The sequence below is a fragment of the Equus quagga genome, chromosome 3 (assembly GCF_021613505.1).
Source record: "Equus quagga isolate Etosha38 chromosome 3, UCLA_HA_Equagga_1.0, whole genome shotgun sequence".
Lineage (NCBI taxonomy): Eukaryota > Metazoa > Chordata > Mammalia > Perissodactyla > Equidae > Equus > Equus quagga.
Genome location: NC_060269.1, coordinates 8,453,729 through 8,481,598, shown reverse-complemented (window position 1 = coordinate 8,481,598; position 27,870 = coordinate 8,453,729). Strand labels below are relative to the sequence as shown.

General features: G+C 40.2%; 1 protein-coding gene across 1 annotated transcript in view; it reads left to right on the top strand.

Annotated features, from left to right (window-relative positions):
- Positions 1 to 337: 337 nt before the first annotated feature.
- ARSJ (arylsulfatase family member J) overlaps positions 338 to 27,870 on the top strand; it is a 72,140-nt gene continuing 44,607 nt past the window's right edge. The window contains exon 1 of the mRNA XM_046655643.1: positions 338 to 1,606. Within this exon, the coding sequence (XP_046511599.1) occupies positions 1,209 to 1,606 (398 nt within the window). The 5' untranslated portion in view covers positions 338 to 1,208. The remainder of the gene's footprint in view (positions 1,607 to 27,870) is intronic.

The following is a 27,870-nucleotide window of genomic DNA, read 5'->3' as shown; positions in this document are numbered from 1 at the left end:
AACATTCGGGACGGGAGAGCGGGCTCTTCATTCACAGACCCAGGAAGAGAAGCGCCCACCTCACCCTTCCCCATTCGCGCCGCCTTGGGTTTCCCTCTCTCCGGATGATGGAGGGCAGCCGGCGCGACCCAGGGAGGCGGTAGCCCTGGCGGATCCCCCGCAGCTCGCTCGCTCTCCCGCAAAGCCACCCCTCCCTCCTCCATCCTCCTCCCGGAAAGGAAAAAAGGAAAGGTCGAACCTCTAAACCGACCCCCCCCCCCCCGCCCCCTTCCTGGGGGAGCTAACGCAGAAAGTACAGTTCTGTGATTCACTGGAGAGAAAAGAGGGAGGAGGCAGCAAAGAACTCCGAGTGCCAAAACTAAGTAAGTTAGCTGACAAAACGCACGCAGCTTGCAGCGCCTCCGCCGGGTGCACCAACTCTGCGGAGACCAAGCGGGCTCGGTGTGGAGCGGCCACGGGGGCAGGGACCCCGCTGCGGTCCCCACGCGCTCCAGCGGCCCGGAGAAGGAATCGCTGCCCGCAGTTCCTGCAGAGGAGGGGAGGTAGCGCCGGAGGGAGGTCAGGAAACGGCCTTCTCTCTCACTTCGCCGCCTGGTGAGTGTCGGGAAGATTGACAAACGCCTTGGAGAGGACCGGGAGAAGAGAGAGCCCTGTGAAAGTGCAGACGGTGATCGGGCAGCCGGTCCGCTCCGGGCAGCGCCTCATCTGCCCGGGTAAGAGCGAGGCGCGGCGGCTCAACTTCCCAGTGTTTTCCAGGTGAGGGGACCGCTGGACGGGCTGATGACCCACCGCCATCCGTGCGCGCGCCCTCGGGGGAGCCCCGCTCCCCAACGTTGAGAGCGCTCTGGAAAATCCCCCGCCCAAGGGGATTCTCCATTCCTTAGTGGAATTTTTTCTCCCAAGAACTTTTGGGTGGAGGTATTAACTTTTTTTGTGGAAGCTGCTCTGGGGAGCGAGGAGGAGGAGGAGAAAGTGAAATCTGATGGAGAAGAGCGACTCCTTGCTTTCCCGACGGCCCATCCGTTAAGCCATCACTTCTGGAAGATTCAAGTTGTGGGACGTGCTGATCCTGAGAGGAGCGCAGGGCTTCTTTCCGGGTGGAGACCTCCGCCGCCTGCTCGGTCCACCCCTCCCGCGTGCATGTGTGCGCCGGCGGCGGCGCGGGGTGCGTGGTTCTGCGTGTCGAGCGTCAGCTGGGACCCGAGTGAATGGCCCCCAGGGAATGCGCGGGGCATCCGCCTCCGCCGCCTCCGCAGGCCTGGGTCTGGCCGGGAAAGATGCTAGCCATGGGGGCGCTGGCAGGCTTCTGGGTCCTCAGCCTCCTCACCTATGGTTACCTGTCCTGGGGCCAGGGCTTGGAGGACGAGGAGGAAGCGGCCTTCCGAGCTCAAGCTGGAGAAAGGCCGGAGCCCAGCACAGCTGCCACCTCCCAGCCCCATCTCATTTTCATCCTAGCCGATGATCAGGGATTTAGAGATGTGGGTTACCACGGATCGGAGATAAAGACTCCCACTCTTGACAAACTTGCTGCTGAAGGAGTTAAACTGGAGAACTACTATGTCCAGCCTATTTGCACACCGTCCAGGAGTCAGTTTATTACTGGAAAGTAAGTGTTACTGCTTCATATATTTATTCCTTGGAGAAATCTTAAGCACTTAATTAAGATCCAGCTCCTAATTTAAGGGAGTAGCCGAAAATACGGGGAATGAATGAATGAATGAATGAAATGTGGTATTGAGTTATGGTGGGTGTTAAAATGGATGCCCTATTAATGATCTGGAAAGTCTCCTCACTAGTCTAGAGCGGCTTTGCTTCCTCTCAGAGCCTGCTGTGAAGTCCCTTCTGAGTTTTTAAATGAAATCAGTGCTTGTAAACTCATCTACCAACCAAAGATGTCCGGAAGTGGTCTCCTTTTCCAAATCGATTTTGGCTCTGGAGCATGCTCACATTTTGTTTTAGGTGTCACAATCGAATTCACAGTCACTATCACCAAAAAGAAAGGCCAAAAATTTTATGCAACTCTTGGTTTGTTCTTAAATCTAGAAGTAAATAATCAAAGCCCTAGGTCATGGCAGAGAAGAGAGGTCAAGGAGACAGCTATAAGGCCATGTAGAATCTGACCAGGGTACACCTGACCCGGAGTCTCTGATAGGTTATTTTCTTTTACTGGATCGCTAACCAAGGCCATATGTATTTGCCAAGGCAGTCCTTCAAATACAAGGAAATTCAATGGTAAATGCTCAATAGGAGTCAAACTTCGTTTGAAGTTTTCTGCTTCTCCTCATATGTCTGAGAACTTTCTGAGTAACTCTAAGAGAAATCAGACTATTTGGATGCTATAGTGTTTTTAATATTATTGTCGCTTTGACAAACAGCTAAATCTTCTACTTAAAGTGTTGGCTCATTTTCATATTTTTCCTCTATCCTATCGGGACATAGGTTACTGTAACTGATTTGGGTGTCTGAATTCAGCCTAAGAAACGAGATACACTAGTAGATCCGGGGGTCAGGCTACCCCTGGACAGAGGTAGAAGAGAAGCCTTAATGGTTTCAGTGTGTCTTGTGATCTCGGTGTTAGGGAACCCTCGCTTCGGTGAAGTTGTCCTTGGAAGTGGATCCTATAACAGTAGCCAGTATCCATTGGAAAAATAAAGACTATTTTGTCAGAATCTCTGTCTTGCAGACACTTTTGCTTACAGCATGATTTCCACTGCTTAGCAAACTGTTAGAATTTAGCATCACTGCCAGAAAAGAAAAAAAAAAGCCCATCCTTTCCTTTCTTGATAGAAAGGGAGAAAAGAGTCTTGTTGTAGTTCAGTCATTTTAGAGGTTAATTGTGGCATCAGAAAGTCAAGGGCATTTGATATTTATAAAGGAACAGATTGTTGGCTGGAAAATATCAAGTCCATCTGGTGGCCTGGAAGTCAAGTTCTTCATGTCTAATCCCAACCACTCTTATATTTGTCTTATGAAATAAATGTCATGAAGGCTCTGAACCTCTTCCACTAATTTATAGAAGACGGATTTACTCAGATAGCCAACAGTAGTTGAAAAAATGTGTAACTGAATTATACGAATTTATCTTTCACAATAAAGCATATGTTTAAGGCTTTTCGCCAAACAAGACCATTTAGTTCCTAAACGTTAACAAAACTGATAAAATATCTGGGTTTTATCTTTTAATCTTTATGTCTACTTAATGACATGAAACAGAAATGAATACTTCCTAATTTTTCTCTGTTGTCAAAAGTTGATTCTCCTGTGCTTTCAAGGAATCAAACATCTCAGGGGATTTATTCTCCTATTGCAACCTTCTACTCAATGCAACAAGTTGTGTAACTGTTTTATGGACAAAAAGTTCAAATAGCTACTGTGATTTGATTTAATTTCTATTTGAATTAAACAGTTGAAGCCATTTTCACTTGCAGTTCTCCTTTTAGACAAATTGCTAGAACTTTCCTTTAAATGAACACAGATATAAGAAAGAAAGTGGTTATGGAAGCCTAGTTGTGGGTCTAATGGTAATAATGCAGAGCCCAGAGAATGTGGTCATTTGTCCTCTCCATGAGCACATGTCTATGCTTTCTGGATCCTCAAGTTAAAAAAAATTGAAAAGAAGCAGTAAAAACCTAAATGGAATTATTTTAAGGGGAAAAAAAGGTTATGTGAAATATGAGAGGATTCAAATGTCTGCACATTTATAAAAAAAAGAGTTTAAATAATTGAGACGGAAGCTACTTTTGATAGTATTAACAAAACAACCTTCCCTTTATATTTTGCTGGAGTCAAAATATGAAAATCTATTCCCCGTACTGCACAAATGTATAACAAATTCCGGATTTCTTTAATAATTTACATCATACCCATCTGGCAATATTGAACATCAGTCAGCCCATCAACAAACATTCATTGTGTGCAACGAGAAACAAGTAAGAAGTAAGCCCTAATCTCTGGACAGTGGTTATCAAATTTGAGAGTGCACAAAGAATCACCCAAAAATACTGGTTAATGCAGATTTCCAGGCCCAACCATCAGTTCCCCTTCAGTAGGTCTGGGTTTGAGCCCAGAAATCAATAGTGATTTACCAAGCATGTCAGGTTATTCTAACGTTGACACTATTAATATAAATTGAGAGTATTACACTACACGCTAGCATCTGTGGAGCAGTTACTATGTTCCAGGATAATGTGTTTTTATGTCATTAAATCTTGACGACAACTCTATGACATAGTTGCTATTGTCACCCCGTTTTATATAGATGTGACCACAGATTCCAAGAGAGGTAGTGATTCGGGGGTTCTGTGCGCTGGACTTTGAGAAACGGTACCGTAGGTGTCAAAGTTGGCCTGGTGGTAGAAAGGGCGAGAGAAAGTGACAGCCTGCGTTTGATTTATTTCATGATTTATTTCAAAGTCATTTTCTCACCTTTTTTTTTTTTTACAATTTTGCAGTAAAGACATGGAAAAATGACACCATCTCTTTAAAGAGGATACAGTGAAGGCTTCAGAAAGAATTATAAGTTTTGCAAAATTTACACATGCGTTTTATGTAGACTTTAGTGAAGGAAAGATTGGCAATCTGAACGGAATTTATACCTTTGGCAATAATTTTGTGTTTTTACTATTTTGTTTTTTATTTTTTCCACTTGGAATGCCATGATGATCATTTTTAACAAATGCAAAGGTAACTCAAATCATGTGCATTTGTTATAGGATATTTCATAAATTCATTTTGTTTTAAAACAGCCCCTACCTCTCACCTAGGGTAATCACTCTCCAAACTTCCAACACCTTAGATTAATTTTTGCCTGTTTCTGAACTTTATATAAATGGAATTATAGAGAAGGTACTTTTTCATGTCTGGCTTCTTTCTCTTAATATTATGTTTGTAAAATTGATCCATGTTGTCGCCTGTAGATACAATTCATTTATTCTCTTTACTGAATAGTGTTCTTTTGCATAAATACACTACAATCTTTTCAGCCATTCTACTGCTGATGGACATTGGGTTGTGTCCAGTGTTGGGTGATTACGAATAGTGCTGCTGTAAAAATACTTGGGTATGTTTTATTGGTGAACATGTGTATACATTTCTCTGGGATATCTATCAGAAAGTGAGATCGCTGGGTTATAGCTGCGTGTGTTCCGTTTTGGTAGATGCTGCCCGGCAGTCTCCCCAGGCGGTTCTACCAGTTTCCGCCCTCAGCAATACGCATTCTTAACGATGTATGGAGGGTTCTTTACATCACATCTTTGCCAACATTTGGCATTGTCTTTCTCATTTTAGGAATTCTGGTTGTTAGGCACTGGTATACCATTATGGTTCAAATTTGCATTTCCCTAGGGACATAAAATTGAGCCTCTTTTCATATTTTGTGGACTGTTTGGGTATCCCCTTTTAAGAAGTATCTATTCAAGTCTTTTGCCTATTTTCCCGTTAGGGGATCGCCTTTCCGTATTGATTTGTGGTAGTTATTTATATATTCTGTTCCTTGGTCAAATATTTGCATTGCAAATGTCTTCTCTCACTCTGTGGCTTGCTTTTTCACTCTCTTAATATAATAGTGTTTTTTGATGAACAGATAGTTCTAATCTTATTATAGTCTTGTTTATAATCTTTTTCTTTTTATGTCCTATTCAAAATATCTTCGACTAAATCTTATCAATGGTCTTTTTTTCCCTAAAAGTTTTATTGTTTTATTTTTATATTTAGATCTACAATTCATCTGGAATTAATTTCTGGTATGGTGTGTCAGAGTTCAAAATTTTTTTCCATGTACATTTCCATTTGACCCACACTGTTTATTAAAAAGCCCATACTTTCTCCACTTCACTGCAATGCCACATTTTTCATAAATCAGATAAATGTACATGTTTGGGTCTGTTTCTGGACTCTGTTCTGTTCCATTAGTCTCTTTGTCTGTTCTTGTGCCAATACTACATTCTCTTAACTCCTATAGCTTCATAATAAATATTACTGTTTGAAATGTGAGTCCTTATAGTTGTTCTTCAAAATTGCCTTAGCTGTTCTTTACCAGTTCATTCATTTTAATATGAAAGAAGGGAAGTATGGATCTATAGACGCAAATTGGTTGAAAGACTTGGTTTTGGGGAATACGAGATAGTTCTCTTCTGAATTATCCTATTTTCTACGTTAAATAACAAATGAGGTCATTAGCTGAAACTGAGGATCTGGAGACAGAGATAGGAAATATTCTTCTAGGAGAGTGAGAAAGTGAATTAAGTAGGAAAATGCTGTAAAAGTCCTGGGCAGCAATAAGAGCCCACTTGAGATTTGTGGTCATAAATTTAAACAGAGACCAGTCATCATTTGTTTGTTTTTCTCGCTCCACGTTCAGGTGCTTGTGTGCAGAAGAAGCGCCATTGAAGAGGTGGATTTAACTAGGTTTGGGGCTTTTCCAAATGAATAGAGCAGGATTGTGGACTCTCAACTTGGCAAGGAAAAGGGGAAGACTGTAAGGGATTTATGTTCTCCAAAAGAGTGCCAGAGTCAGCGGATCGACTGTGCGGCTGGGGTTGAAGTGAGGACACTGCAGGAAATCTGAAAAGATGGATAATGGTAACTGGAGAAGTGTATGCTTGGGATCAAAATTTTGTAAGTAGTGCAGTTTTGGGCAATGATAGAGGAAGGAATGCTAAGGGGAAATGGAGGAAACGTCTTTGGAAGTGAGGAAGGCAGGGAATTGGATAGGCAGGGTACTGGATGGATCGCTTCGGTGGATATTGAAATCATTAAGAACAATGAGAGGAGGAGTGGTAAAGAGGACAGTGAACCAGGTGCTAGAATCGTCTGTGATTTAGGGGTGAGGGAAGGGCCTGGAATGGGGTGAAGGACTCTAACAGGAAAGATGGTGAGTGTATAGTTTGTTGCCTTTCAAAAGTTGAGCTTTTAAAAGGAGACAGGAGCAAAAATTGTCTAGAAGTGCCAGTGAGGAACTAGGAGGACACCCGTCCCTCTTCAGAATCAGTGACAATTGGGGTGCGGGTAAAAGAGCAGTCCCAGGGATAGCCAGCAACGAGCTAGAGCAAGAAGGTGGAGGGAGGGTCCAGGAAAGGGATGAGGTCAGAGAGGATTTTGCTAATGACAGACTTGCAGTAACAAGATTCCTTGGAAAGACTTAGGGAGTTAGGAGGGGAGAAGGATTGAATCAGAGTAGAGGATGTACAGAGATACGTAGCGATGAGAATCTGAGGGAAAGCAGAGACATTGGAAAGTTTGGAGTCATGGTGAAGATTCAAATAAGCGGTGTTGAAAAGCATGGTGGAATTTTTTTCCAGATGATCTCTTAGGAAGTGGTAAGTGTTCGGTCTTAATTACAGCCTTTTTCTGGGGATTGATTGAGCTGGCCTCCTGACTGGCCGTCACCAACTACTGCAGCCACGCAGCCAGGAGCTTGGGGGACTGGTGTGGTCCAGGAAGATGGGATCCGTATAGGCCTCCTCTGTGGACTGCAGGGGGCGGTAGAGACAGGGGAACGTGTCTCCCAGGAGTTTACAGAGTCTTGCATTAGATGTGAAATCACCAATCAACAATTATCCTGGTGTTGAAACCCTAAAAAAGTCATTGAATTCTTTCAGGCGCTCTCACAGGAGAAAGATTCAAGGCCGCTAAGGGGAGCAGAGTCTGATTGTTCCATTTCATAGGCACGTGGGCAGACACACACACATTTTCTCTGGACCAAGATTGTAAACGTCAAGGGTCAGCCCTGCTCCCCCTTCCATCCACTTCTTTTACCCAAGGCCTAGTCTTAAGTAGAGTTATAGAACACTGGGTGTTCTCAACACACCAGAGAGTACTCAATAAATATCTGTTACTAAGAGTTCACTTCTACATTCATAAATATTTAGTTAATACACAAACATTTAGAAACATTTAAATGTTTATGGTTGGAAGTTTAAAAGAAATAGGAGTTTTTTTCCCAGCCTTGCTTTGGCTTTGGCAAACGAATATAATATGTGGAGAGAGTGGCTTTCAAACCTCACGTATCCATTTCCAAAAGAATGACTCCTTCTTTTCCTACAAAATGCTGTTTGTGCACTCTGCACATTTTGCTTTTATGTGCTTGACAAGTTTGTTATTGATGTTATAAGTTGCATGCTTTTCCCCCAGGATGCTCAGGAGACAGTGTTCACTCTTCACTGAGGTCGGCGGTGAGCCAACTTCAGAGACACTTTGTTTGGTAAATTCTTAGGTCTTTTGAAGGAAAAAAAGGAAAAGAATGACTCCATAGACCAGACCACTGGACAAACAGCTGCCTCATATTTGACCAGATGGACTTTCCTGACAGTGGGATCATGGTCAAGTAAGCTATTGGCATACCCTCATGATCAAAGTCCCTAACTTTAAATGAATCTTTTTAAAAAGACACCTTTTGAAGTGAATCCCTACTCAGGTAATTCGGTCGAGTTTCCTGAATAGGTGTTCTGAGAGGTGGAAATTTATCCAGGTGCAGAGGGTTGAGAAAATTTTGTTTCATCCAAATGACCTCTCCTGGAGATCAAAGATGGGAGGACTGAAAGACTTGGAGCCCCTGCTTCTAATATGAGCTCAGTATGAAAGCATCTTTTATTTCAAAGTTTGGTTTCATTCGGATTTTTTCCTATAGAAATATTCCAGAATCGATTTCGATGTCATCTTCTTCTGCATTTAACTTTGACGTAATTAGAGTTTGTGGTAATGTTCTTTCATCATTCTAGATATGAAATATTCCCAGAAGTGTTACTTCATTGAGACCTTCCTTTCCCTGTGTGGTCTATTGCAAAAAAGACTTTTTGCCTGTAATCTTTGCTCCCTCTCTCTTCTAATTCACCCAGCACATTCGCTTTACTCCAACCTGACTCTCATTACATCACCACCCTCAGCAAACACCCCCGGGGTCCCCCGCCAACTACCCCAGAATGGGAAAATAAATGAATTTTTACCGAGGACCTTCTTGTGCCAGTTGCTTCTCAAACATCCTGTCATTTGATCCTCACATCCACCCTGAAGGTAAAATATGTTTATTATTTTGAAAAATATTTATGAAATATTTAACAAATGTCCTCATTTTATGGATGACATATGAAAGCTTTAGAGTAACTATATCCATTGGTCAGAGTCACACAGCTTCTAAGCAGTGGGGTCTTATATTTGAACCTAAACTTGCATGGCTTCAACAAACCCTGACTGTTTTCATCACCCACTTCTGCCCGCTACGAAAATTGTAAGCACCTTCTCCAGTCTTTAAAAAAGTTTTTAGCCTTGTCTTCCTGTCTGTCTTCAAATGCTCTGCTCCAGAGAAAAGATGCTTCGCTGTTTCTCATGCACATCTTGTGCTTGACTTTCTCCCTCCCTTTGCGCATGCTGTTCCCACTCTTTGGAATTCACACCCTGTCCCTCTTTGCCCAAATGCCAACCTCTAATTAAGATTTAGCTAAAATACCATCTTCCCAATACAGCATTCCATGACTCCTCAGCCAGAAATATTTATCCCAATGATGACTTACATAATTTTTTCTATTACTGTCTTGTTAGACCTCATTTTCCACTGTGTGCACAGCTGTTTGTGAACCTCTTACCTCTCCTGCTGGTCCCTCTGACAGCGAGACTGTGATTTATTATCTCCATAAATCTCACAGCACCCCATCCAGTGCTTTTTACTAATAGGCACTAAATAGATGTGTGAAGAATGAAAGAATGAATAGATGAATAAACGATTGTTTATTTCCCTCTGGAAGGCAATGTGTATAGAATTTATTGTGAAGAAATCTGAATTACAATGCTGATTCAACAAATGCCTGACCGTGACTTTGAATAAGTAGTTTAGTCTTTCTGAGACTCCATGTTTTCCTCTGTAGAACAGGAATAAGGATATTATTTGTCTTACCAATCTCAAAGGTTATTCTGCTGATCGATTGAGGTAACATATGTGAAAACAGTTTGAGGGACCGCCGGCCCTATGGTATAGTGGTGAAGTCCAGGGCACTCTGCTTCAGTGGCCTGGGTTTGCAGATTTGGATCCCAGGCACAGACCTACACCACTCATCAGCCATGCTGTGGCAGCAACCCACATACTAAGTGGAGGAAGACTGGCACAGATGTTAGCTCAGGGCTAATCTTCTTCAACCTACAAAAGAGGAAGATTGGCAACAGATGTTAGCTCAGAGTGACTCTTCCTCACCAAAAAAATAAAATAAAATAAAACAATTTGAAAACTTTTAAGTAGTATATAATTTTTAAGTAAAAATTCTTTTCAATTTAGAGCTACATCTTCATCATTTTAATCCTGTATGAATTTTAAAATAACTATTTGTTCTTTTTAAAAGCTTTCTGGGAGTATAGTCATATCTCTTTTCCAGTTTCAATCTTTTAGTACAAAGACTTAAAATTAAACCCCATATGTTTTAATTTTAATATATTTTTTCCACCACGATTTTTCACATGATATTTTTAGTTCTGAGATTTCCAGGAAGGTATTTTTTTTTAAGTTTCTGCACTTGGAGATTGTGTGTGTTGTTGGTTGTCATGCTTGGCAGAATCTGATGGAAGCCTGCTAAGCCTATGACAAGTGAAAGCTAATGTATATTTAAACAGTGGCATGAAGAGTGTAACACTAAATGACGAGAACTGAAAATAGGGTAATGGGAAGCCAAGTGATTAATTACTTCAGATTCCTTCAATCCACAATAATTTTAAAACATTTTCTTGAATATCAGTCATGTATTAAGATACAGCTTTGAATGCCAGCTCAGCCCAGGGAACACCACTCCGTAGGTATGCAATCAATTATTTGGAATTGAGACATTATTTTAGGCTTCTGTGGGATTGGAGTGCTCTGTGATCACTGTTTCGGCAACCTCCTAAGTGGTTATATTCCCTGCAGCATCTGAATCCACACTCCTCCCCAGGACCTGCGGGAAATCTCTGCAGCACAGTTGAAATCATGCCACTCCCCTGCTTCACATCTTTGAAAAGCTGCCGCCACCTGTAGACTCAAGCCCAATCCCTAAGCAATCCGTATAAGGCCTTCAAAATCTGGCCTCTGATCTATTCTGGTGGAGTCTCCCAACACTTTATACCCTCTTTAGATTATCACTGCCAGGGTACTTGTACCTTCCCACAAGAGCTAGGCCCCCTAAACTCCCTGTTTCCTTCAAAGCAGGATTCCTTTTGCTAGAATGTTCTTCATTCTCCTCTGGGAAAAAGCCAGTGCACCCTCTCAGACCCTCTCTCACCCTCATCTCCTCTCCCGTCCTCCTCTGATCATTTATACACCTTTACACATTTTCTTGGGTACGATAAGATGTAGGGCCAATGTAGAGTGATAGAATTCTTAGGATTTAAAGGCATGTTGCACGTCATTTTTTCCAACCCCTTCATTTTGTGAGAATGAATGGAGCTCTTCTCTCCACTGACCAAACAGAATCTATAGTAGCATGTCTCCATCATATCACCGACACCAGTCTACCAGCCACCTGGGCCTGGTGGGAGGCAAGCCAGAAGATGATCACGAAGTCGTTGTCGCCTTACTGATGCATACATTGATATGCTTTTCTCAAGACTTGGCTGTCCTCAGGCTTGATGGAGAGGGTGGGGGAACCAGACCTGGATGAGAAAGAGGCCAGGGAATCTGACAGGACCCTGTGAGAGTACTGGATTGTTCCATGCACGATGTGCAAACAGGCTTGATAAGCATGGTTTGGCAACATTCATTGTCCAAGAGGATCCAACCAGGAGGTAGACACAGAAGCAGGAACCTGAGTGGCAACCAATGCTTGATTAAATTAGATTCATGACTACAAATCCCAAATTGGCACTCAAAATGCCCAGCGATCCTTTTACCTTCCTCTAGGGTGTGTCCCATTCTTCAGAGCTACTATTTCAAAATTTCTCATCTCAAACTGCCAGTATCCTCTCATCAGCTCAATACCTTACTTCAAAATTCCAGTGAGAGAAAAGAAGCATTAATGAGCTCTCTTTCGTATTAGCAACATAAAAGTTACCAATCCACTGGCATTGATCACCTTCTTCTCTGCCTTCCTTGGTCCAGTGGGCGTTGAAGCACACACACCTGTCACTGACTCATGCTCCCCAGGGCTACTTCTGCCCTCCTCAAGGACTTGATTCCTATACTTTTACCCTTTCTCTCCTTCATATTTAATTGTTCTAGCTCTATGAAATCATTTCTATCAGCATGTAAGTGAATTTAAGTTCCTTCTATCTAAAAACAAACAAAAACAAAGCAAAAACTTACTTGACTCAATTTCTCTGCTCTCCTACCTAGAAAAAATTCATGAGTCATCTATACTTGCTAACTCCATTCCAATAATTAATTTATACTATATTAATCTAGACTATAATTATCTATACTATAATTTTGATAGTATAATCTTATACTACAATATTAATTATATTAATGTATGTCATAATGTGTATTCTAATATCAATATATACTATAAATTATATATAATTTTAAGATGTTTAATAAATCTATAATTTATTAACAATTTATAAAAATATTGTGCCATAAGCTTGAATCTGAAGAACTCAACAATTTTTAAATTGTTTTATCAGACTTTAAAAAATGATTTTTAGAATGAGTATCATGAGGTTAAAGACTGTGTTATATCCTTTGAACATGTCAGATTCTTGCACAAGATAAGGCCATAATAAATGTACGTGAACTGAGTAATTCAGACTCATCAAATTAAAGTTTAGTTTAGTTTAGAAATTTTTTAACTCACTTGAAAATGTAAGCGCAAATACTTGAAATCAGTTTTTTACTTTGATCCTAGTTTGTTTGTCTTAGCAATGCTATAAAATCTAATGTAATCATACCTCTTTCTAGCTCAAGGATTTAGTTGAAGATAAAATCTTGGTTGTAGAGATGTAACATTTATTTGGCACTTAACAAGTGTTAAGGAATATATTTTATACATATATATGATTCTCTAATATATATTCTCTAATCTATCTATGTAGGTATATATCTTTTTCTCTCTCTCTATATATATATATATTCTCTAAGCCCCATAACTCAGGGGTAATTATTATTATCCACATTTTACATGTGAAAGAAATCAAGCTCGCAGAAGTAAAGTATTTTGACAAAGACTCAGTAAGTAATGAGGCTAGAATTCTAATCCCAACACTATGGTTTTTCCACAACATTATTCAGATGGTTGACAAGATGGGTTATCTTTAGAGCAGAAATAAATGAATATCTTATTCAAAGTAAATAAGAGGAATATCTTCATTCAAAGTAAAGCAACAACAGGCTGAATAGATACTTATTCTAAAAGCCAGACACTCGTTTCAAACTGGCTTTCCCATACAATCTGGGGAAACTGGAATACGCTCTTGTTCCTCATTTGCTTTATATGTAAATTACAGATAACATTATTAATTTACCTTTCAGAATTTGTAAGAACACTTAAATTATTAACCCCCTGGAGAATTTGTTAAAACATTCGTTCCTCTGGGCCCGTCCCCAAGAATTCTGTTTCGGAAGGTCTAGGATGGGCCCTGAGATTCCACGTTACTAACAAACCACCTGGTGCTCATGTGATGATGAAGTCACTGGTGGTCTGGGAACCACACTGAGTAACACTGCAATACAGTTTTTCGTTTTTTTGAGGACGATTAACCCTAAGCTAAGATCTGCTGCCAATACTCCTCTTTTTGCTTAGGAAGACTGGCCCTGAGCTAACATCTGTGCCCATCTTCCTCTACTTTATATGTGGGACACCTGCCACAGCATGGCTTGACAAGCAGCGCACTGTCTGCACCCGGGATCCGAACCTGCGAATCCCAGGCCGCAGAAGCAGAATGTACGAAATTAACCGCTGTGCCACCGGGCCAGCCCTCTGCAATACAGTTTTTATTGTTTTAATGCTCCATGACTGTTTATTACCATCTTTATCTCTCTTAGTTTTCACCATTTATTCAACATCTACCATATACGTATGACTGTTTAATTTGAGTACTCTCCATGTAGTAAGCACAGTTTTTCCTCCTGCTCTAGAATTGAAAGCTTGTTTCAGGTCACATAGATCTGACTCTTGAAGGAGACATCTTCTCTATTAACATGCTCTGCTCTCCTATAAAGTGAATGATAAAAAGCTTCTTATTTTGAGCAAAGCAATTGGCTCAAGAGCAAGAGCAAAATCAACTGAATTTCTGAGAACTAAATCATGAAATCAAAGATGCTAGGAAATAAAGACATTTTGGCAAATTGCTCTTTTCTTTTAGAACCTTTCTAACGCAATGCCAACTTGAAGAAAATGGATGTTTATTTCGGGGTCTTGTTTAAATCAGTAAACTATGAATTTGATTTAATTTGCATCAATTTCAGGACACGTACATGTATATGCTAATTTTCTGAAGGCTTATAGCTAGTCTGAATTAGCTGGGGAACTCACTGTCATCATTTACCTTTAAAAGAAACTTGGGTCTTTTGGGTCAACAGTCTTGAGATTTGCTAAAATAATTCGATGATTTGGTTCTAACGATGGAACTCTTCTGATCTCTTTTCTTTTCCTTTGTGGCTCTGAATGATCCCAGATGACAAAATAACAAAACAGAAAACACAACTAATTTAAAATAGAGTTTTTTTGAGACAAATGTTAATATTATGTCATTTAATGCTCACCACAAATCTGTGAGGCAAGTGAGTGTTATTATTTCTCAGTTTTATAAAGGAAACTTCCAAGGTAAATGTACATCCTTACAAGTTCCACAGGGGAGAAAACTATGCATTAACTAGTTTGTCAGACTCATGTGTAAACCTTCATAAAGCTTCCCATTACCAGTTAATGAGATAATGACCCCTGATTTAATTTGGCTTCTTGTTTTCCTTTCCCTGAAATTCATTCATTATTCATTCATTCATTCGTTTGGTACTGAGCACCTACTCTTTGCCAGGTACTGCCCTAGGCACTGGGAAACATACTGGTGGACACAACCTACAAAAATCCCTGTTTTCATGACATTTATATTCTAATGCAAGGAGACACAAATAAGTGAAATATATAATATGCTAGAGGGCGATATGCTCTATAAAGGAAAATATAGCAGGAAAGGGGACAGGAGTCACAGGGTTAGGAGGGTGATATTATGGAGGTCAGGGAAGGCCCCACTGAGTAAGCAGATGAAGGAGGGACCTTGTATATCACTGCTGCAGGAATGCAGGACAGTAAATGCCTAGACCCTGTGACAGGAGCATCCCTGGTGTGTTCAGGTACCATCAAGAGGCCAGTCCAGCTAGGCTGGATCAGAGAGAGGGCAGGGGAGCGTAAGAGGAGGTGGGGCCAGAGTGGTTAAGAGAGCCAGATCCTGTAGTGCAATATGGGCCGAGGCAAGACGCTGACTTTCACTCTGAGTGAACTGGGAGCCATTGGAAGGTGTGTGAAGCAGAGAGGTGACGTGACCTCACACGGGTTTTAACAGAATCACTTCTGTGGTTGTGGTAAGGGTAGATCCTAGAGGTAAGGTTTGCAGCAGGAAGACCTCACAAAGAGACCATCCCTCTAACTTGTGTGAGAGATGATGGGTATGGAGAAGGGTGATAGGAAGAGGTGGCTTCTAAGTATATTCTGCAGGTAGAGCAGACAAAAGTTTTGGATGGACTGCAAATGGGTTGGGAAGAAAAGGAGGAATCAAGGACAACTTCAAGGTCATTCACTTTGCTATTAGCAAAAATAAATGTGCTCATTCAAGCAGATAAGTTACTGCTGATCACAAATTACAGGAACCTCTTCAGCAATTATATTCACACTTCAAAGCCCACCAATAAATAATAGCCTTTGTTTCTCTCTCCTCCTTTGCCTAACTCCCTGAGGTTGTATAGTTTGATGGGTTGCAGTAATACTATATATTTTTTTCATTTACAACATGGTTCAGGGAAAAGAACATAGTAGGTAGGTAGGAAGAGCTGCATTTGAGTTCAGGTTCATCCAATTACTAATGTTGCAAAAGAAAGACCAAGCGGCACAAGCGAATGTGGAGGAGGGGCCTGTGTCAGGGCGAGGACAGCCCTTGTCTGGTCCAAGGCTGTCCCAGGATGACGTTAACTGGGTGAATTCTCCATTCCCATCACTTTACCACCTTAGCTTGCAGGCAAACCCTGCACGTTATTAGCACAACAAGAGTTGCTCAGATGGTTGGTGAAAAAAGGCAACCAGCAAGAAGAGCCAATGTATGAACTCAACATTCCTCTCTCTTTCCATCACATTGAAAATGCCGCTACTCAGAGTGAATATCCACTGCACACACACAAACACACATGCGCATGCGTTTCTCCCTTCTCTTGGATGAGTATCAAGGCCAGAGAGTCTGGGCAGTCCTTGGTGGCTGGCTCTGCACCTATATTTTTAGAGTTATGCTTTTTAAGGATTTACTTCTGGTAAGATTTTTTTTAGTTTGAGGTACACTCATTTTGTTTCTCAGTTTAAAATAGCTAAAAATAGAACATCTGCTTTCATTTTTAAAAAACGGCCATTTTAAAAAACTTTTCCACATGGGTGATCTCTTCTTTTTGTTCTCCCAATCAGTGAAGCGCTCTCTAGACGGTTTATGAACCACACCGCGTAAGTCATAGTACTGCTGGCTTCTGCTGTGGTTTCTGGGCCAAGGAGCTAACAGCTGTGCAGACGCAGAGAAAAGCTCGCTTTCAGCACGGTTCACCTCCCTCCCCCCTGCTACGGAGATCAAAGGTCCCCCCTCCCTCTGATGTAACTGTGAGCCCAGAGTTTCCGTTTCTTGGATTTTGAGGACACAAAATCTCTTACTGGTGCCAAAGAAATGTTTTAATTATTCATTTCTTAAAGATGCTGAATCTCAAGAATCTTTTACAATTTCAAATCTCTCCTCTAAATCCCTTAGTTTTGCAACTCTGTGGAACTTTGGTCAAGCCGTGTTGTCTTGTCATGTGAGTGTGACTTCACTTCCCAAGGGCTGGAGGGCTTCCCCAGCTCTCCCCCAGCAGATTTAGTTTCACCTCCCCGGCTATCTACGCAGGAACCACAGTCGTCTCTTTCTCCGTCACTTATTTTTGACCTCGTGGAGCTGGCCACTTCACACTTTTGTCTACCATGGGGAAACTGATTTATTTCCTTGTTGGACTTGAAACTTGTTCTGTGATTTACAAACATTTTTTTTTGCTCTGGAACTTTTTATTCAAACGAATTCTTTGATGGAAAAGCCCAGTCTATAAGACAGATGAAGGCAGGACTGCTGGCAGAGCCTCAACCTCTCCCTTCCAAGGCAGGCTGAGGGCGCTCTGCCCGATCTCCAGCGCTCCTGCATCGTTGTTTGAGATAGTCAGGCCTATCCAATCTACTCTGAGAGTAACCGTCCAATATATCCAAGAAGATAAGCTACTGACTTAATGCTACAAATGAGTACCTTGTTGATAATGCAGTCATTCTCAAGAATATAGGATATAGATATCAAGCTACAAAATGTAAAAATAATGACACAGCAGCAGCAACAGCAAAAAGCCACCAATCTCTTAAACACATCTTTTATAAGAAAATGCTTTGATTACAACATTTTTTAATAAATTATGATGTTTATTTTGATGCTTTTAAAGAATCGATTATAGCTTTTAAAGATGAGGCAGTTCAGTAATTATCTTGAGGTGTTGTAAAATGCCACAGTGGAAGGGGCATGAAAGACTTCAGCATCCAAGTAAGGTGCATGGAGGTACGTGGAAAATAACGATCGAACAACAAGGTCTGCACAGTGGAGATGACTTCTCAGGTAATACTAAACTCAAGATTTTCCCTTGTCATCAAATACCATTTCAGTAGCCCGACAGAAAGAAAAGAGTACAACGAAGCTATTATTCAGTGAGGAAGTTGAAGGTAAGCGTGCTACAGCACAGTTATCCGGAACTAACACTTAAAATGTGTTCTCCTTCTGTGTGTGTCCTATAAAATGCCCACTATAACTCCACTGCCTCATTAGTATTTCTCTAACTCTGCAGCAGGGAATTAGTAGGACATGGTCCAATGAGAAATGAGAAGCTGGAGAGACATAATAACAGTAAGAATGGAAAAGAGAACAAAAATTCAAGAGACAGTCAGTCATAGAAGGGACATTACTTAATGCCCGAATGAGCATAGCTTGAAATGAAGAAAGGGGAAACTAGAAGACGTTCAGAAAAGTTCTGTTTGGGTGACTGGTAGGTCACAGCAACATTAACCAAAATGCAAGGTGGGGCATATTCTGACCTTAAACTGTGCTTTTTGGCTTCATCTTTGCATTCCATCTTTCAAAAACCAAATACCTCTTAATAATATGCAGCCATGTAAACACATTCTGGTGAAACAGTTAATCCCATGTTGACTGCAGTTGCCAAATGGCTTAAAAAAATCATGCTAAATAAAGATAAAGTGAAACAGCGAGCTTCTGTAAAACGTTTAAGTGCTACGCAGGATCTTTGTACCTATATAAATAAAAAGATAGCAAACGGAGGTTCCTCTAATAAATGTTGAAATTCAAGAAAGGTAAGACATAAAAACAAATGAAGTGCCATCTCTCTCTTACCATGGCCTCTCCGAAAAGCTAGAAGTTCTGTCTCCCTTGAGACTGTGCAATTGCTCACAGCTTCCCCTCTGCCCTCACCTTCTAACAGCCAAGCGTCTCAGGGAGCTTTATTACTATAACCCGTGTTTGGCCAGAATGATTCAATATTAAGGAATTGATTCACTGGGTCAGAGCTAGTGTGTCCATTTGAAACACTCAACAGAAGGTTTGTTAAAGGAAATGTCTTGCATATTTAGAGGTAAAGCTGTTAATGGGACAGGACACTGCACTGAGGGTAAACAGAAATTGTTTCCCCCACAGTGTGCTGTTGGCGTATGAGGTTTATGTTCTGTGTGAGCCACTCAGAAACAGCAATCTGAGGCAGATTACATAACATTTGCCTGAAAAAAAAAGTTCTTTTCAGACAGTTCTAGTTAGTATTAAAATTTTTATAGTGCTTTTAAGTCACTATTTTAAGAAGGAAGACATTGTTTTTATCACCCGCTTCCAAAACACAAATGGCTTGGGAAGAGGTTATTTTAAGGGCTGGTGGAGTAGAAATGGAGAGAGTGGGTATAACCTGTGTGAGGGGGTCTGGCCTTGAAGCAAAGGCAAGAGAGAAATATTGTGGTATTTAAAAAGTAGCAGGTTCAAAGAGAGGGTATTTTTGAAATAGAGAAACGCGTGCTTAAGATGTGGGTGAGGGCACAGCAGAAAATATAGTGGAAATTAGTGGAAAGTGAATGAGTTAACAAAGAGGAGAGGTAAATTTGAACCACAATCACCCTCTTCTCAGTCTATTTGAAATCTTATTTATCCTTGAAGATCCACATCAACGTCTCATGGTTCTCCAAATCCTCTATGCCCTGAGCTCTGTTATCTGTACATTTGTATATCTGTAACAGCTAAAGACAAAACATCAGGTTAATATCCGTAGAGAAAAATATAGCAAATCTATGATGTGAGGGCCTGATATCTGTCAAAGCTAACGGTTTAGAGACCTTCTTTAATTATCTAAGTTGTCTGGTTTGGAGAACGTAGTACAAACAGAAAAATAATGAATGGATTCCATAATTTCTCCACACATGGGGAAACATTGGACCATATTCTCTCAAGTCATAACATCGATAACACTGTTCATGCTACTGGTTATGCACATACTGTTTTACTTAACACTAATTTGGCTTCTATAACTCTCTGCCCAGTTAGACTGGATTTTCACAGCACAATGCTTTCTGCCCAGGAACATTCAAGAAGGTGGCTGCTTTTTCTTCTCCTTTTTCACCAGGCCGCCTCACTCAGTTCCAGTTGCATCAGGGGAACTGCTGTTCAGCTCTCCTTTCCGTGGCAGTTTGGAGGGAGAGTAAAAGGAAACAGAGGCTCCAGGCAGTGGCAACAGCTGGAAGGCATCTCTAATTAGATTCCAGGCGGACTTGGGCTGTATTTATAACTTTCCATATGCTGGCTTACGGTTCCTTTTAAAAAGGCTCCCAAAACACCATGCAAATTTCAAAAGATTTGCTTACTTGTATATGTCATTCAACATGAAGTTGTTTTTCTTGTGCCCCTTAGCATGGAACATGGAACCGTAATCGCGGAGTCCTAACTTAGAGGATGTTCTCAAGAGAGGATGTCTTAGAAGGTCTGTGTGTTTGACTGATTTATTATTTATTCATAAAAGTTTTAAGACTGCCATTATGTCATAAAATTAAAAGATATATTTAAGTCTTGTAGATGAAATTCTATCTGACTTTTAAGTTTTTTCTCACATATGCGATTTGTAGTCTTTTTTTACAAGTTAATGTTACTTTTTTCTTAAGAAGCATAAAAGAAGCAAACCATTGTGTTCAATATACAAGCTAATCAGTGGCCATGAACTGTGAAAACATATGTTGTGCATTTGTGATTATGGTTTTGTGCTCAACAGTAGAGACAGGGCTTGGAGTTGTTGCTTCCACGTTCCCTCCTGGAAAGATTGATTTCAAGTTTTCCTACTCAATGGAACTAAAAATCACATTTGTTGCAGAAGAACTTAAAAGGCCCATTGCCATTCTCAAATACAGGGTCAGTCTACTTAATTTTACAATTTGCCTTCTGATAAGATGTATTTCTTATTAGCTTTGCAGTGATAATGGATTTATTTTTGTATTCACTTTTCTCAGGAGAGCTCTCTGAAATTAACTTTTTAAAATAAGATTTTTAGAGGGCTGGCCCAGTAGCGTAGTGGTTAAGTTGTCTCGTTCTGCTTCAGTGGCCCGGAGTTCACTGGTTCAGACCCTGTGCACGGACCTACACACCACTCAACAAGCCGTGCTGTGGTGGTGACCCACATACAAAATAGGGGAAGATCGGCACAGATGTTAGCTCAGGGCCAGCCTTCCTCACCAAAAAAACAAAGATGTTTAAAGATGCTAATAAAGATATGTAAACAAAATGGTGATAATACCTCTTGGAAAGCTGAATGAAAAAGAACTGTCACCATCTCAAGGCATCAGACATCACGTTGAAGCCTTTATTGCTATTAACTTACTCTGTAATGAATCCCCCTCAAAGCTCTTCCCCACCAAACCTAGCCTTGCCTAAAAACCTTTCATAATCATGAGCTGCCAACAGTTATTAAAAACATTAATTATTCTAAAGTAAAATGCAGTCTTTAATTTATGATAAGATACATAATTATGTAGTTTCATCTTGCCCTTACAATTGCAACAGCCTGTGAAATGGTCCACTGCCACCATTCTCTTCCTTCCACCGTTTTTCTCCACTCAGCCCCTGGAATTGTCTTTCTAAATTGCGTATCGGATGGTGCTCTTCACAATGTGGAGCCCGAATCTTGGCACAAAAGACTCCTCACAAACCAGCTGCTCGCTATCTTTCCAGACCCCTTTCTCACCACTCTTCCAAGGACCCTGTCATCTGCTTCTGCTGAGCATGTCACCACTTCATGAACTTCTCTCTTTCTCTTACTTCTATGCCTTTTCACAGGATATTCGTTTTGAAATGCCTTTTATCCCTTTCTCATCCTGTGTATATGTGATTCATCCTACAAAACTCAAATCAATTTTACTTCTTATGCTTATTCCTGCAGATGAGTTTCTCCTTTTTATTCACATATTTTATTTACACTACTGGTGCCATGGCACTTATCGCCATGTTCTCCATTGTGATCTGAGCTCTTCAGAGACACAGGCCTTGTCTCATAGACTTAACCTTGCCCTGTATCTGGCATTACATGGCATTCAATAAGCTGTCAATAAATCTTCATTAAGTTAATGTGTGTCCCACTGATTTCTAGTATATTTGTAATATTTCTAAATATTTTTTATTTTAATGTCTTAGTTCCCTTTCTCCTATAATTTCTGTTAAATGATGAATAATTAATTCTTTATGTTCTAAGAGAACAGTATATTAACTATACCCATGTGAAGGGGAGGCTCCTTTATTATTATGAATAATTCGGATCCTAATTTTTTTTATTCTGAGTGTAGGTTTTCATACAGTACGTTTTACCTCACTTTCTTTCAACATCACTATCCTCCCCAATATTATCCTCATATTTTTAGAAGAAATTAAATACAATATTTTAAGTGGTTTTTTCCCAGCTTGGGCATATAGCTCAATGAATATTCAATTCCAGTGCTGCTTTGAAAAATTACTATGTTTCAGTACAAGTCTGTTTTGTTAACTTGTCCCATCTACTACTCATCCAGTCTTGTTTAAGAGATGGGGTTCAATGAACTTTTGGCTATAGTTTAAATTACATCTTATTCCAGCTAATTAGAGAGAAGCCTAAGTCAAGTCAGCTGGAAATGCAAAGACAAAGAGAAGAGAAAGGGAAAAAGAGAAATTGTCAGCAGACTGTGAGCCAAGTAGCTACTGTTTGGGTATTGTTGGCAAAGAAGCATAAATATATGCTGTGCATTTTCCAGATATTTTATATCCATTTGGGTTTTATCATTAAAAAATAATAATAAATTAATATATCCTCTGGAAAAAGTAATCTTATTTCTCCACCATAAATTTCAAATCAAATCTTTTAAATTTATAAAATTGCTTTGTCCTTACTGAATAATTAATTTTTACTAATTATAAATCATAAGCTCTTTTTGCCATATTTCCTTAAATATATTAAATATATTCCTTAAATATATTTCTGATTAAAATCAGGATGCAATGGCCAGAGGCTGCGTTATGTACTTAGTCTCTTCATAATTAAGATGGCGCATCATTATGCGAGAACAATTAGGGAACAGGTTTTACTCCTTCTGGAGCAGTTTGGACTTAGTCCATTTGTTTATATTAAGTTACAGTTAAATGATAGCTAGACAAACCCCAAAAGGTAATTTTCCTTAAAAAAAAAAATCTAGAGAAGAAAATTCCAAAGCCTTTTCTGATTTTAAAAAAGTCATAGTTATTTTCAACCACAAAAGCAGGAAAGTTTCCTTTATAACCAATTTGAAATTCTAGCTAGACTTCTTCTGTCCTTCCTCATACTCAGTGGGATTAGAATACTTACCATAATCTATCATTTTCATAATTTATAAATACCTTATTTAATTCCTTAGCCTTTCTTTCCTGAGCTTTTGTTTTTGTGGAGTGCTTGCTGTTCCATCATGATTGGATTACACATGTAAGGAGAGCTCCACGTGATGAAAATGCTAGGGAAGCATGTAGTTTTTATCAACTATAAATGGTTTATTTACATATATTTATATTATAGTTTATATATAATAAATGCATTTTTGTAATGCAAAAAAGAGCATTTTGTGACAATAGCTAATCTCTTGACTTGAAAAAATAACAAGATAGGGGCCAGCCCGGTGGCATAGTGGTTAAGTTCACGTGCTCCGCTTCAGCAGCCTGGGGTTTGCAGGTTCGGAACCTGGGCGCTGACCTATACACCACTCATCAAGCCATGCTGTGGTGGCTTCCCACATACAAAGTACAGGAAAATTGGCACAGATGTTAGCTCAGCAACAATCTTCCTCAAGCAAAAAGAGGAAGATTGGCAACAGATGTTAGTTCAGGGCCAATCTTCCTCACCCCCCAAAAAATAATAAAACATTAAAAAAATAAACAAGATAGATAGAATAGATAAAATAGGGTAGACTAATCCAACCAACATTGCATTCTTCCTAATAGAAGTGAATTTACATGAAATTTTTTCACATAAATAAAAAACAGATCAATGAAAATCAACAGGTTGCATGTATATCTACTAGGTGATATATCATTCAAGTTCCTAATATTTGGGCTTTTGTAACCTATAAAAATGATACTTTTGTATCCAGTACTTTAATAAAAAGATGATACAATGTCAAGAAGTGGTAAATACTGTGAAGAAAAATAAAGCAATGTAAGGAAAAAGAGAATGAGAGGAATTGCCCTATTTCTATAGGGTCCTCAGGGAGGTGTCTGTGGAGAGGCAACATTTGTGACCTGAATGAAATGAAGAACAAGCTAAGCCACGATTGGTCCAGGCTGAGGGAGCAGCAGTTGCAGAGGGCCCGGGATTAGAGCTGGCTTGGAGTGTTTGAGAACTGGCGGGTGAGCTGGTGTGGGGCAGTTGAGCAGAACTGGTTAGCGGGCTGGTGTGGAGTGCAGGAGCAGAGCATGGTAGGAAATGGGGACAGACACAAAGTCAGGGGCCAGACTATATACGGTCTCGCACTCATGGTAAGGACTTTGAAACTTAACCCAAGGGTAATGAGACACCACTGAAAAGTTTTGAGCAGAGATGTGACATGATCTGATTTATATTTCAAAATGATTTTTCTAGCTCTCAGTACCTCAGTTGAACTGTATGAGGCAGAGGATTACAACCTCTCAGAATAAAGGATACTGTGTCTCCTGGGGTAGAGTAGAATCTGCTTTCTCTACTTATAGCCACTTGCATGTTGGGTTAGGTCAAAGGGAGCTGGTCCACAGAGGCACATGTTGACCTGCAAACAAGCTTCTATTGCAAACAGTGGGCTCATGCACCTGCACAAATGTAGTCTGACTCCCTGTTTCCAAGGCAGGTTTCCCCACTCCCACCCCAAACCTAGCCCAAGTGTTCATAAGCAGGGAACATCACCACATCTCACTGCAGTGCCCAGGAGCCTCCACAGCTTATTCCTCTAACGCTGGCCAGCTGGCGAGTGTGGGGCCTTGTCCCCGATCCCCAGCCCACTGGTGGAAGAGTTTAGGGGAGTTAGGGCAGCGTCTTACATAGGCAGCCCCTAGGTCACGTGCAAGCCCTTCCCTCAGACACTTGTCCACAACCATCAAAGGAGCAATTAGGACTGAAGAGTCCATTTATTTTGGCCTCAGGACAAGATCAAAATCTATAAAAAAGAGACTTGTTGATTGTATTCTTTGTTTCTGATAAAATTACAAAATTGTCACTTGCAATGTTCAAAAAATAGCACTATTTTAGCTATTTTGACCTTATAAACTATTCCCTATTCAATAAATATTTTCCTATTTTGCCCCAAGAAAGAGTGAACATACTTGCTTTAAAAATTTGAGCAATTATAGGGGCCGGTCTGGTGACACAGCAGTTAAGGGCACGTTCTGCTTCACCAGTCTGGAGTTCACTGGTTCGGATCCTGGGTGCAGACATGGCACCACTTGGCACGCCATGCTGTGGTAGGCGTCCCACATATAAAGTGGAGGAAGATGGGCATGGATGTTAGCTCAGGACCAGTCTTCCTCAGCAATTTGAGCAATTGCCTTCAGCTTTTCTTGAATTTTTCCTGTAGGAATATTTCAGGCCCGCATATAATAAGTATGAGCTCAAACATCTTAATATGAAAACATGTTAACTATCCTAGAGATGACATTGTCTAAGGAAATACATGGTTATCTGTTTTTCCCTCATCTAAATGAATATATATCTTTTATCTTTAGTTCAGAAACAATGATAATTGGGTCAGCATTTTAATCAAAGGTAATCAAAATTCTTGTGCTTTAAACTTAATTTTCTTAACACCTGTGGTTTAAATCAGTGCTCCTCATTCTGAGGGATTCCGTCATTCACGATGTGCTGGCCCATTTGGGTGGAGTGCATATCTGTAACTACGAGGATCCCTGGGTACGGTTGTAGGTATTATCTATGGCTACGGCTCCCTAAACTGCAAGTTTCAATACATAGAAAAAAGTATTTCTCATCAAATAAAATCAAGTGGAACCAAATAAAAGTGTTTAAATAGATTTCAGTAACATTTCCAAATTCTCAGTTTAAAAGGGTCAGTTTCCATACTACGAATGGCTCAGAGATATTATCTTCATAAAATATTAGACCATAGCCTCTATTGCTGGAAGATACTAAAAGGGAACATTTTCTAAAAATTACATTAAAAAGTCTAGTCACAACATTATTATTCTTACAATGTAGAATTGGTTAAAAACATTTTGAAGAGAGGCGGCACAGCATTGTAGGAATAACACTCGATTTGGAATCAAAAACCTCATTTTGGAATTGAAAGTTATGGTTTAAAATGTTGTCTTTTGCGATGTGAACGTAAGTAATTCGTTTTACCTCCCTGAGCCTCGGTTTCCTAACCTGCAGACGAGGATTGTAACAGTTGTGAAGGTTAAGTAAAGCCGTGTGTAGACTGGAAGCCGCTCTGCAGATGTTACTCATTAGTATTTTCACGTTATTTGTTGAGTTGTACCCGTGTGAATCTGGTGCTTGGAAATACCACCAGACCACATCCGAGTAGTTGCTGTTACAATAAAAACTCTGGCACAGGCCCTGCTGCATGGCCTAAACCTGGGCTTCTGAGCATGTCTGTTGATTTTTTTTCCCCAAATTTCCTGTTAAATTATATAATCATTTAGATTACCGTGAAGAGTAGATGGTTAATTGGTTGAGTTATTGTGTAAATAATAACCAGTCTGCGCCCTTATTTTGATAGATTTTAATGAGAATTTGGAGCAGGGGAGGTAAGAGGAGTACATTTGCCATAACTGCTCCAGGACTTTCTCAGACTAGGTGTCTGCAATGCTGTCGGGTCTGGCAGAACTCTGAGAAGTGGCTTCAGTGTGCTCCTGACAAGGAGTGTCTGTTTTTCAGCTCCTGTTCCACCCTCCCATTGTCTCCTGCCTGTGTTAGGAGTACCTTGATCTCCCTTTCCTCAGATTCCTCCAATAATTAATTTCATCCATCTGGTATAGACTCAGAAACAGATGCTGTGTGCTCACATATGCTAAAGAAAAGAGTCGACAAGTTGGGAGGGGGGATAAAAAAGAACATAGCTGTTTGTAGGGGGAGAGAAGGGGACCAAAATAACACAAGACTGGTAAATGCACAGAGCATAGCAAAGAGGAAGCATGGCTGCATTAGAACAACTTGGAAATCAGTTCTAAGAGGTTCCGGACATCTGGCTCCTGGGGTATAGGTGTTGAATGTCCATGGACATTTTAGAAAGAGCACAAACTTAAAAGGCATGGCTCTATTTTCAGCAAGTGGACCATTGGTGGATTGCTGCCCAGTGTGAGCTGGCTTCATCTGCCTCTCTGCTATGAGATAAATTCCCGCCTATTGGTAATACCCATACATCAAAAATGCCCATAATAACCACGGAAATCTTTGTCCTTGGGACAGCATGTGCAGTGAGAGTTAAAGGAGATAGATGAGAACTTCTAAAGTACAATCTGTGTCTAACTTTAAATGAAATAAAGGAAGATATTTTAGTTTTTTGAAACACAGAGCTTCCTAGGTTTTTTGTTTGAGACAGAATTTGAAATAAACATTTCACTTATTTTCTTTTACAAATATTTAAAATCTGTATACCTCATAAGGGATGAAAATATAAGCAAATAATATGTGTCATAGATTTATATCCCATAAGCCCAAAATTTTCTTGTATTTCATACTCCTTGCAGATTATATTTTTTAAGAACAGACAGAGCTACTGTGGAAACATTATATATTAATTTCAAGGAAAAATCTGTCTTGATTGTAAGGGATATTTTTTATACGCTGGGAAGAAGGGAGACAGAGGAGGGAGATGGTTGTTAATAGATTTCCATACATTCAAATATCTAATGGATATATTCAGATACCTAATGAGATGTCAGTGACTCTAGGAAACCAGAGAATGTCCCTTCAGAAAACCTAAAATAGGTTTTGGTGGTAATACAGTATTTTAATTACTTCTCTGCTGAGAAAATCATTAGAAACCTAGGGCCATAAAGCTATAAAGAACCATACTTGTTTACTTAGTCCTATAACTTGCTCTAGAATGCTTCCAATATATTTAGAAATATTGCCTTTTCGAATTTCATATTTCTTGAAACAATTTTCTCAAACTTATGTCATGCATCTCTGACATCAGTGACCTTGCCATCACTTTT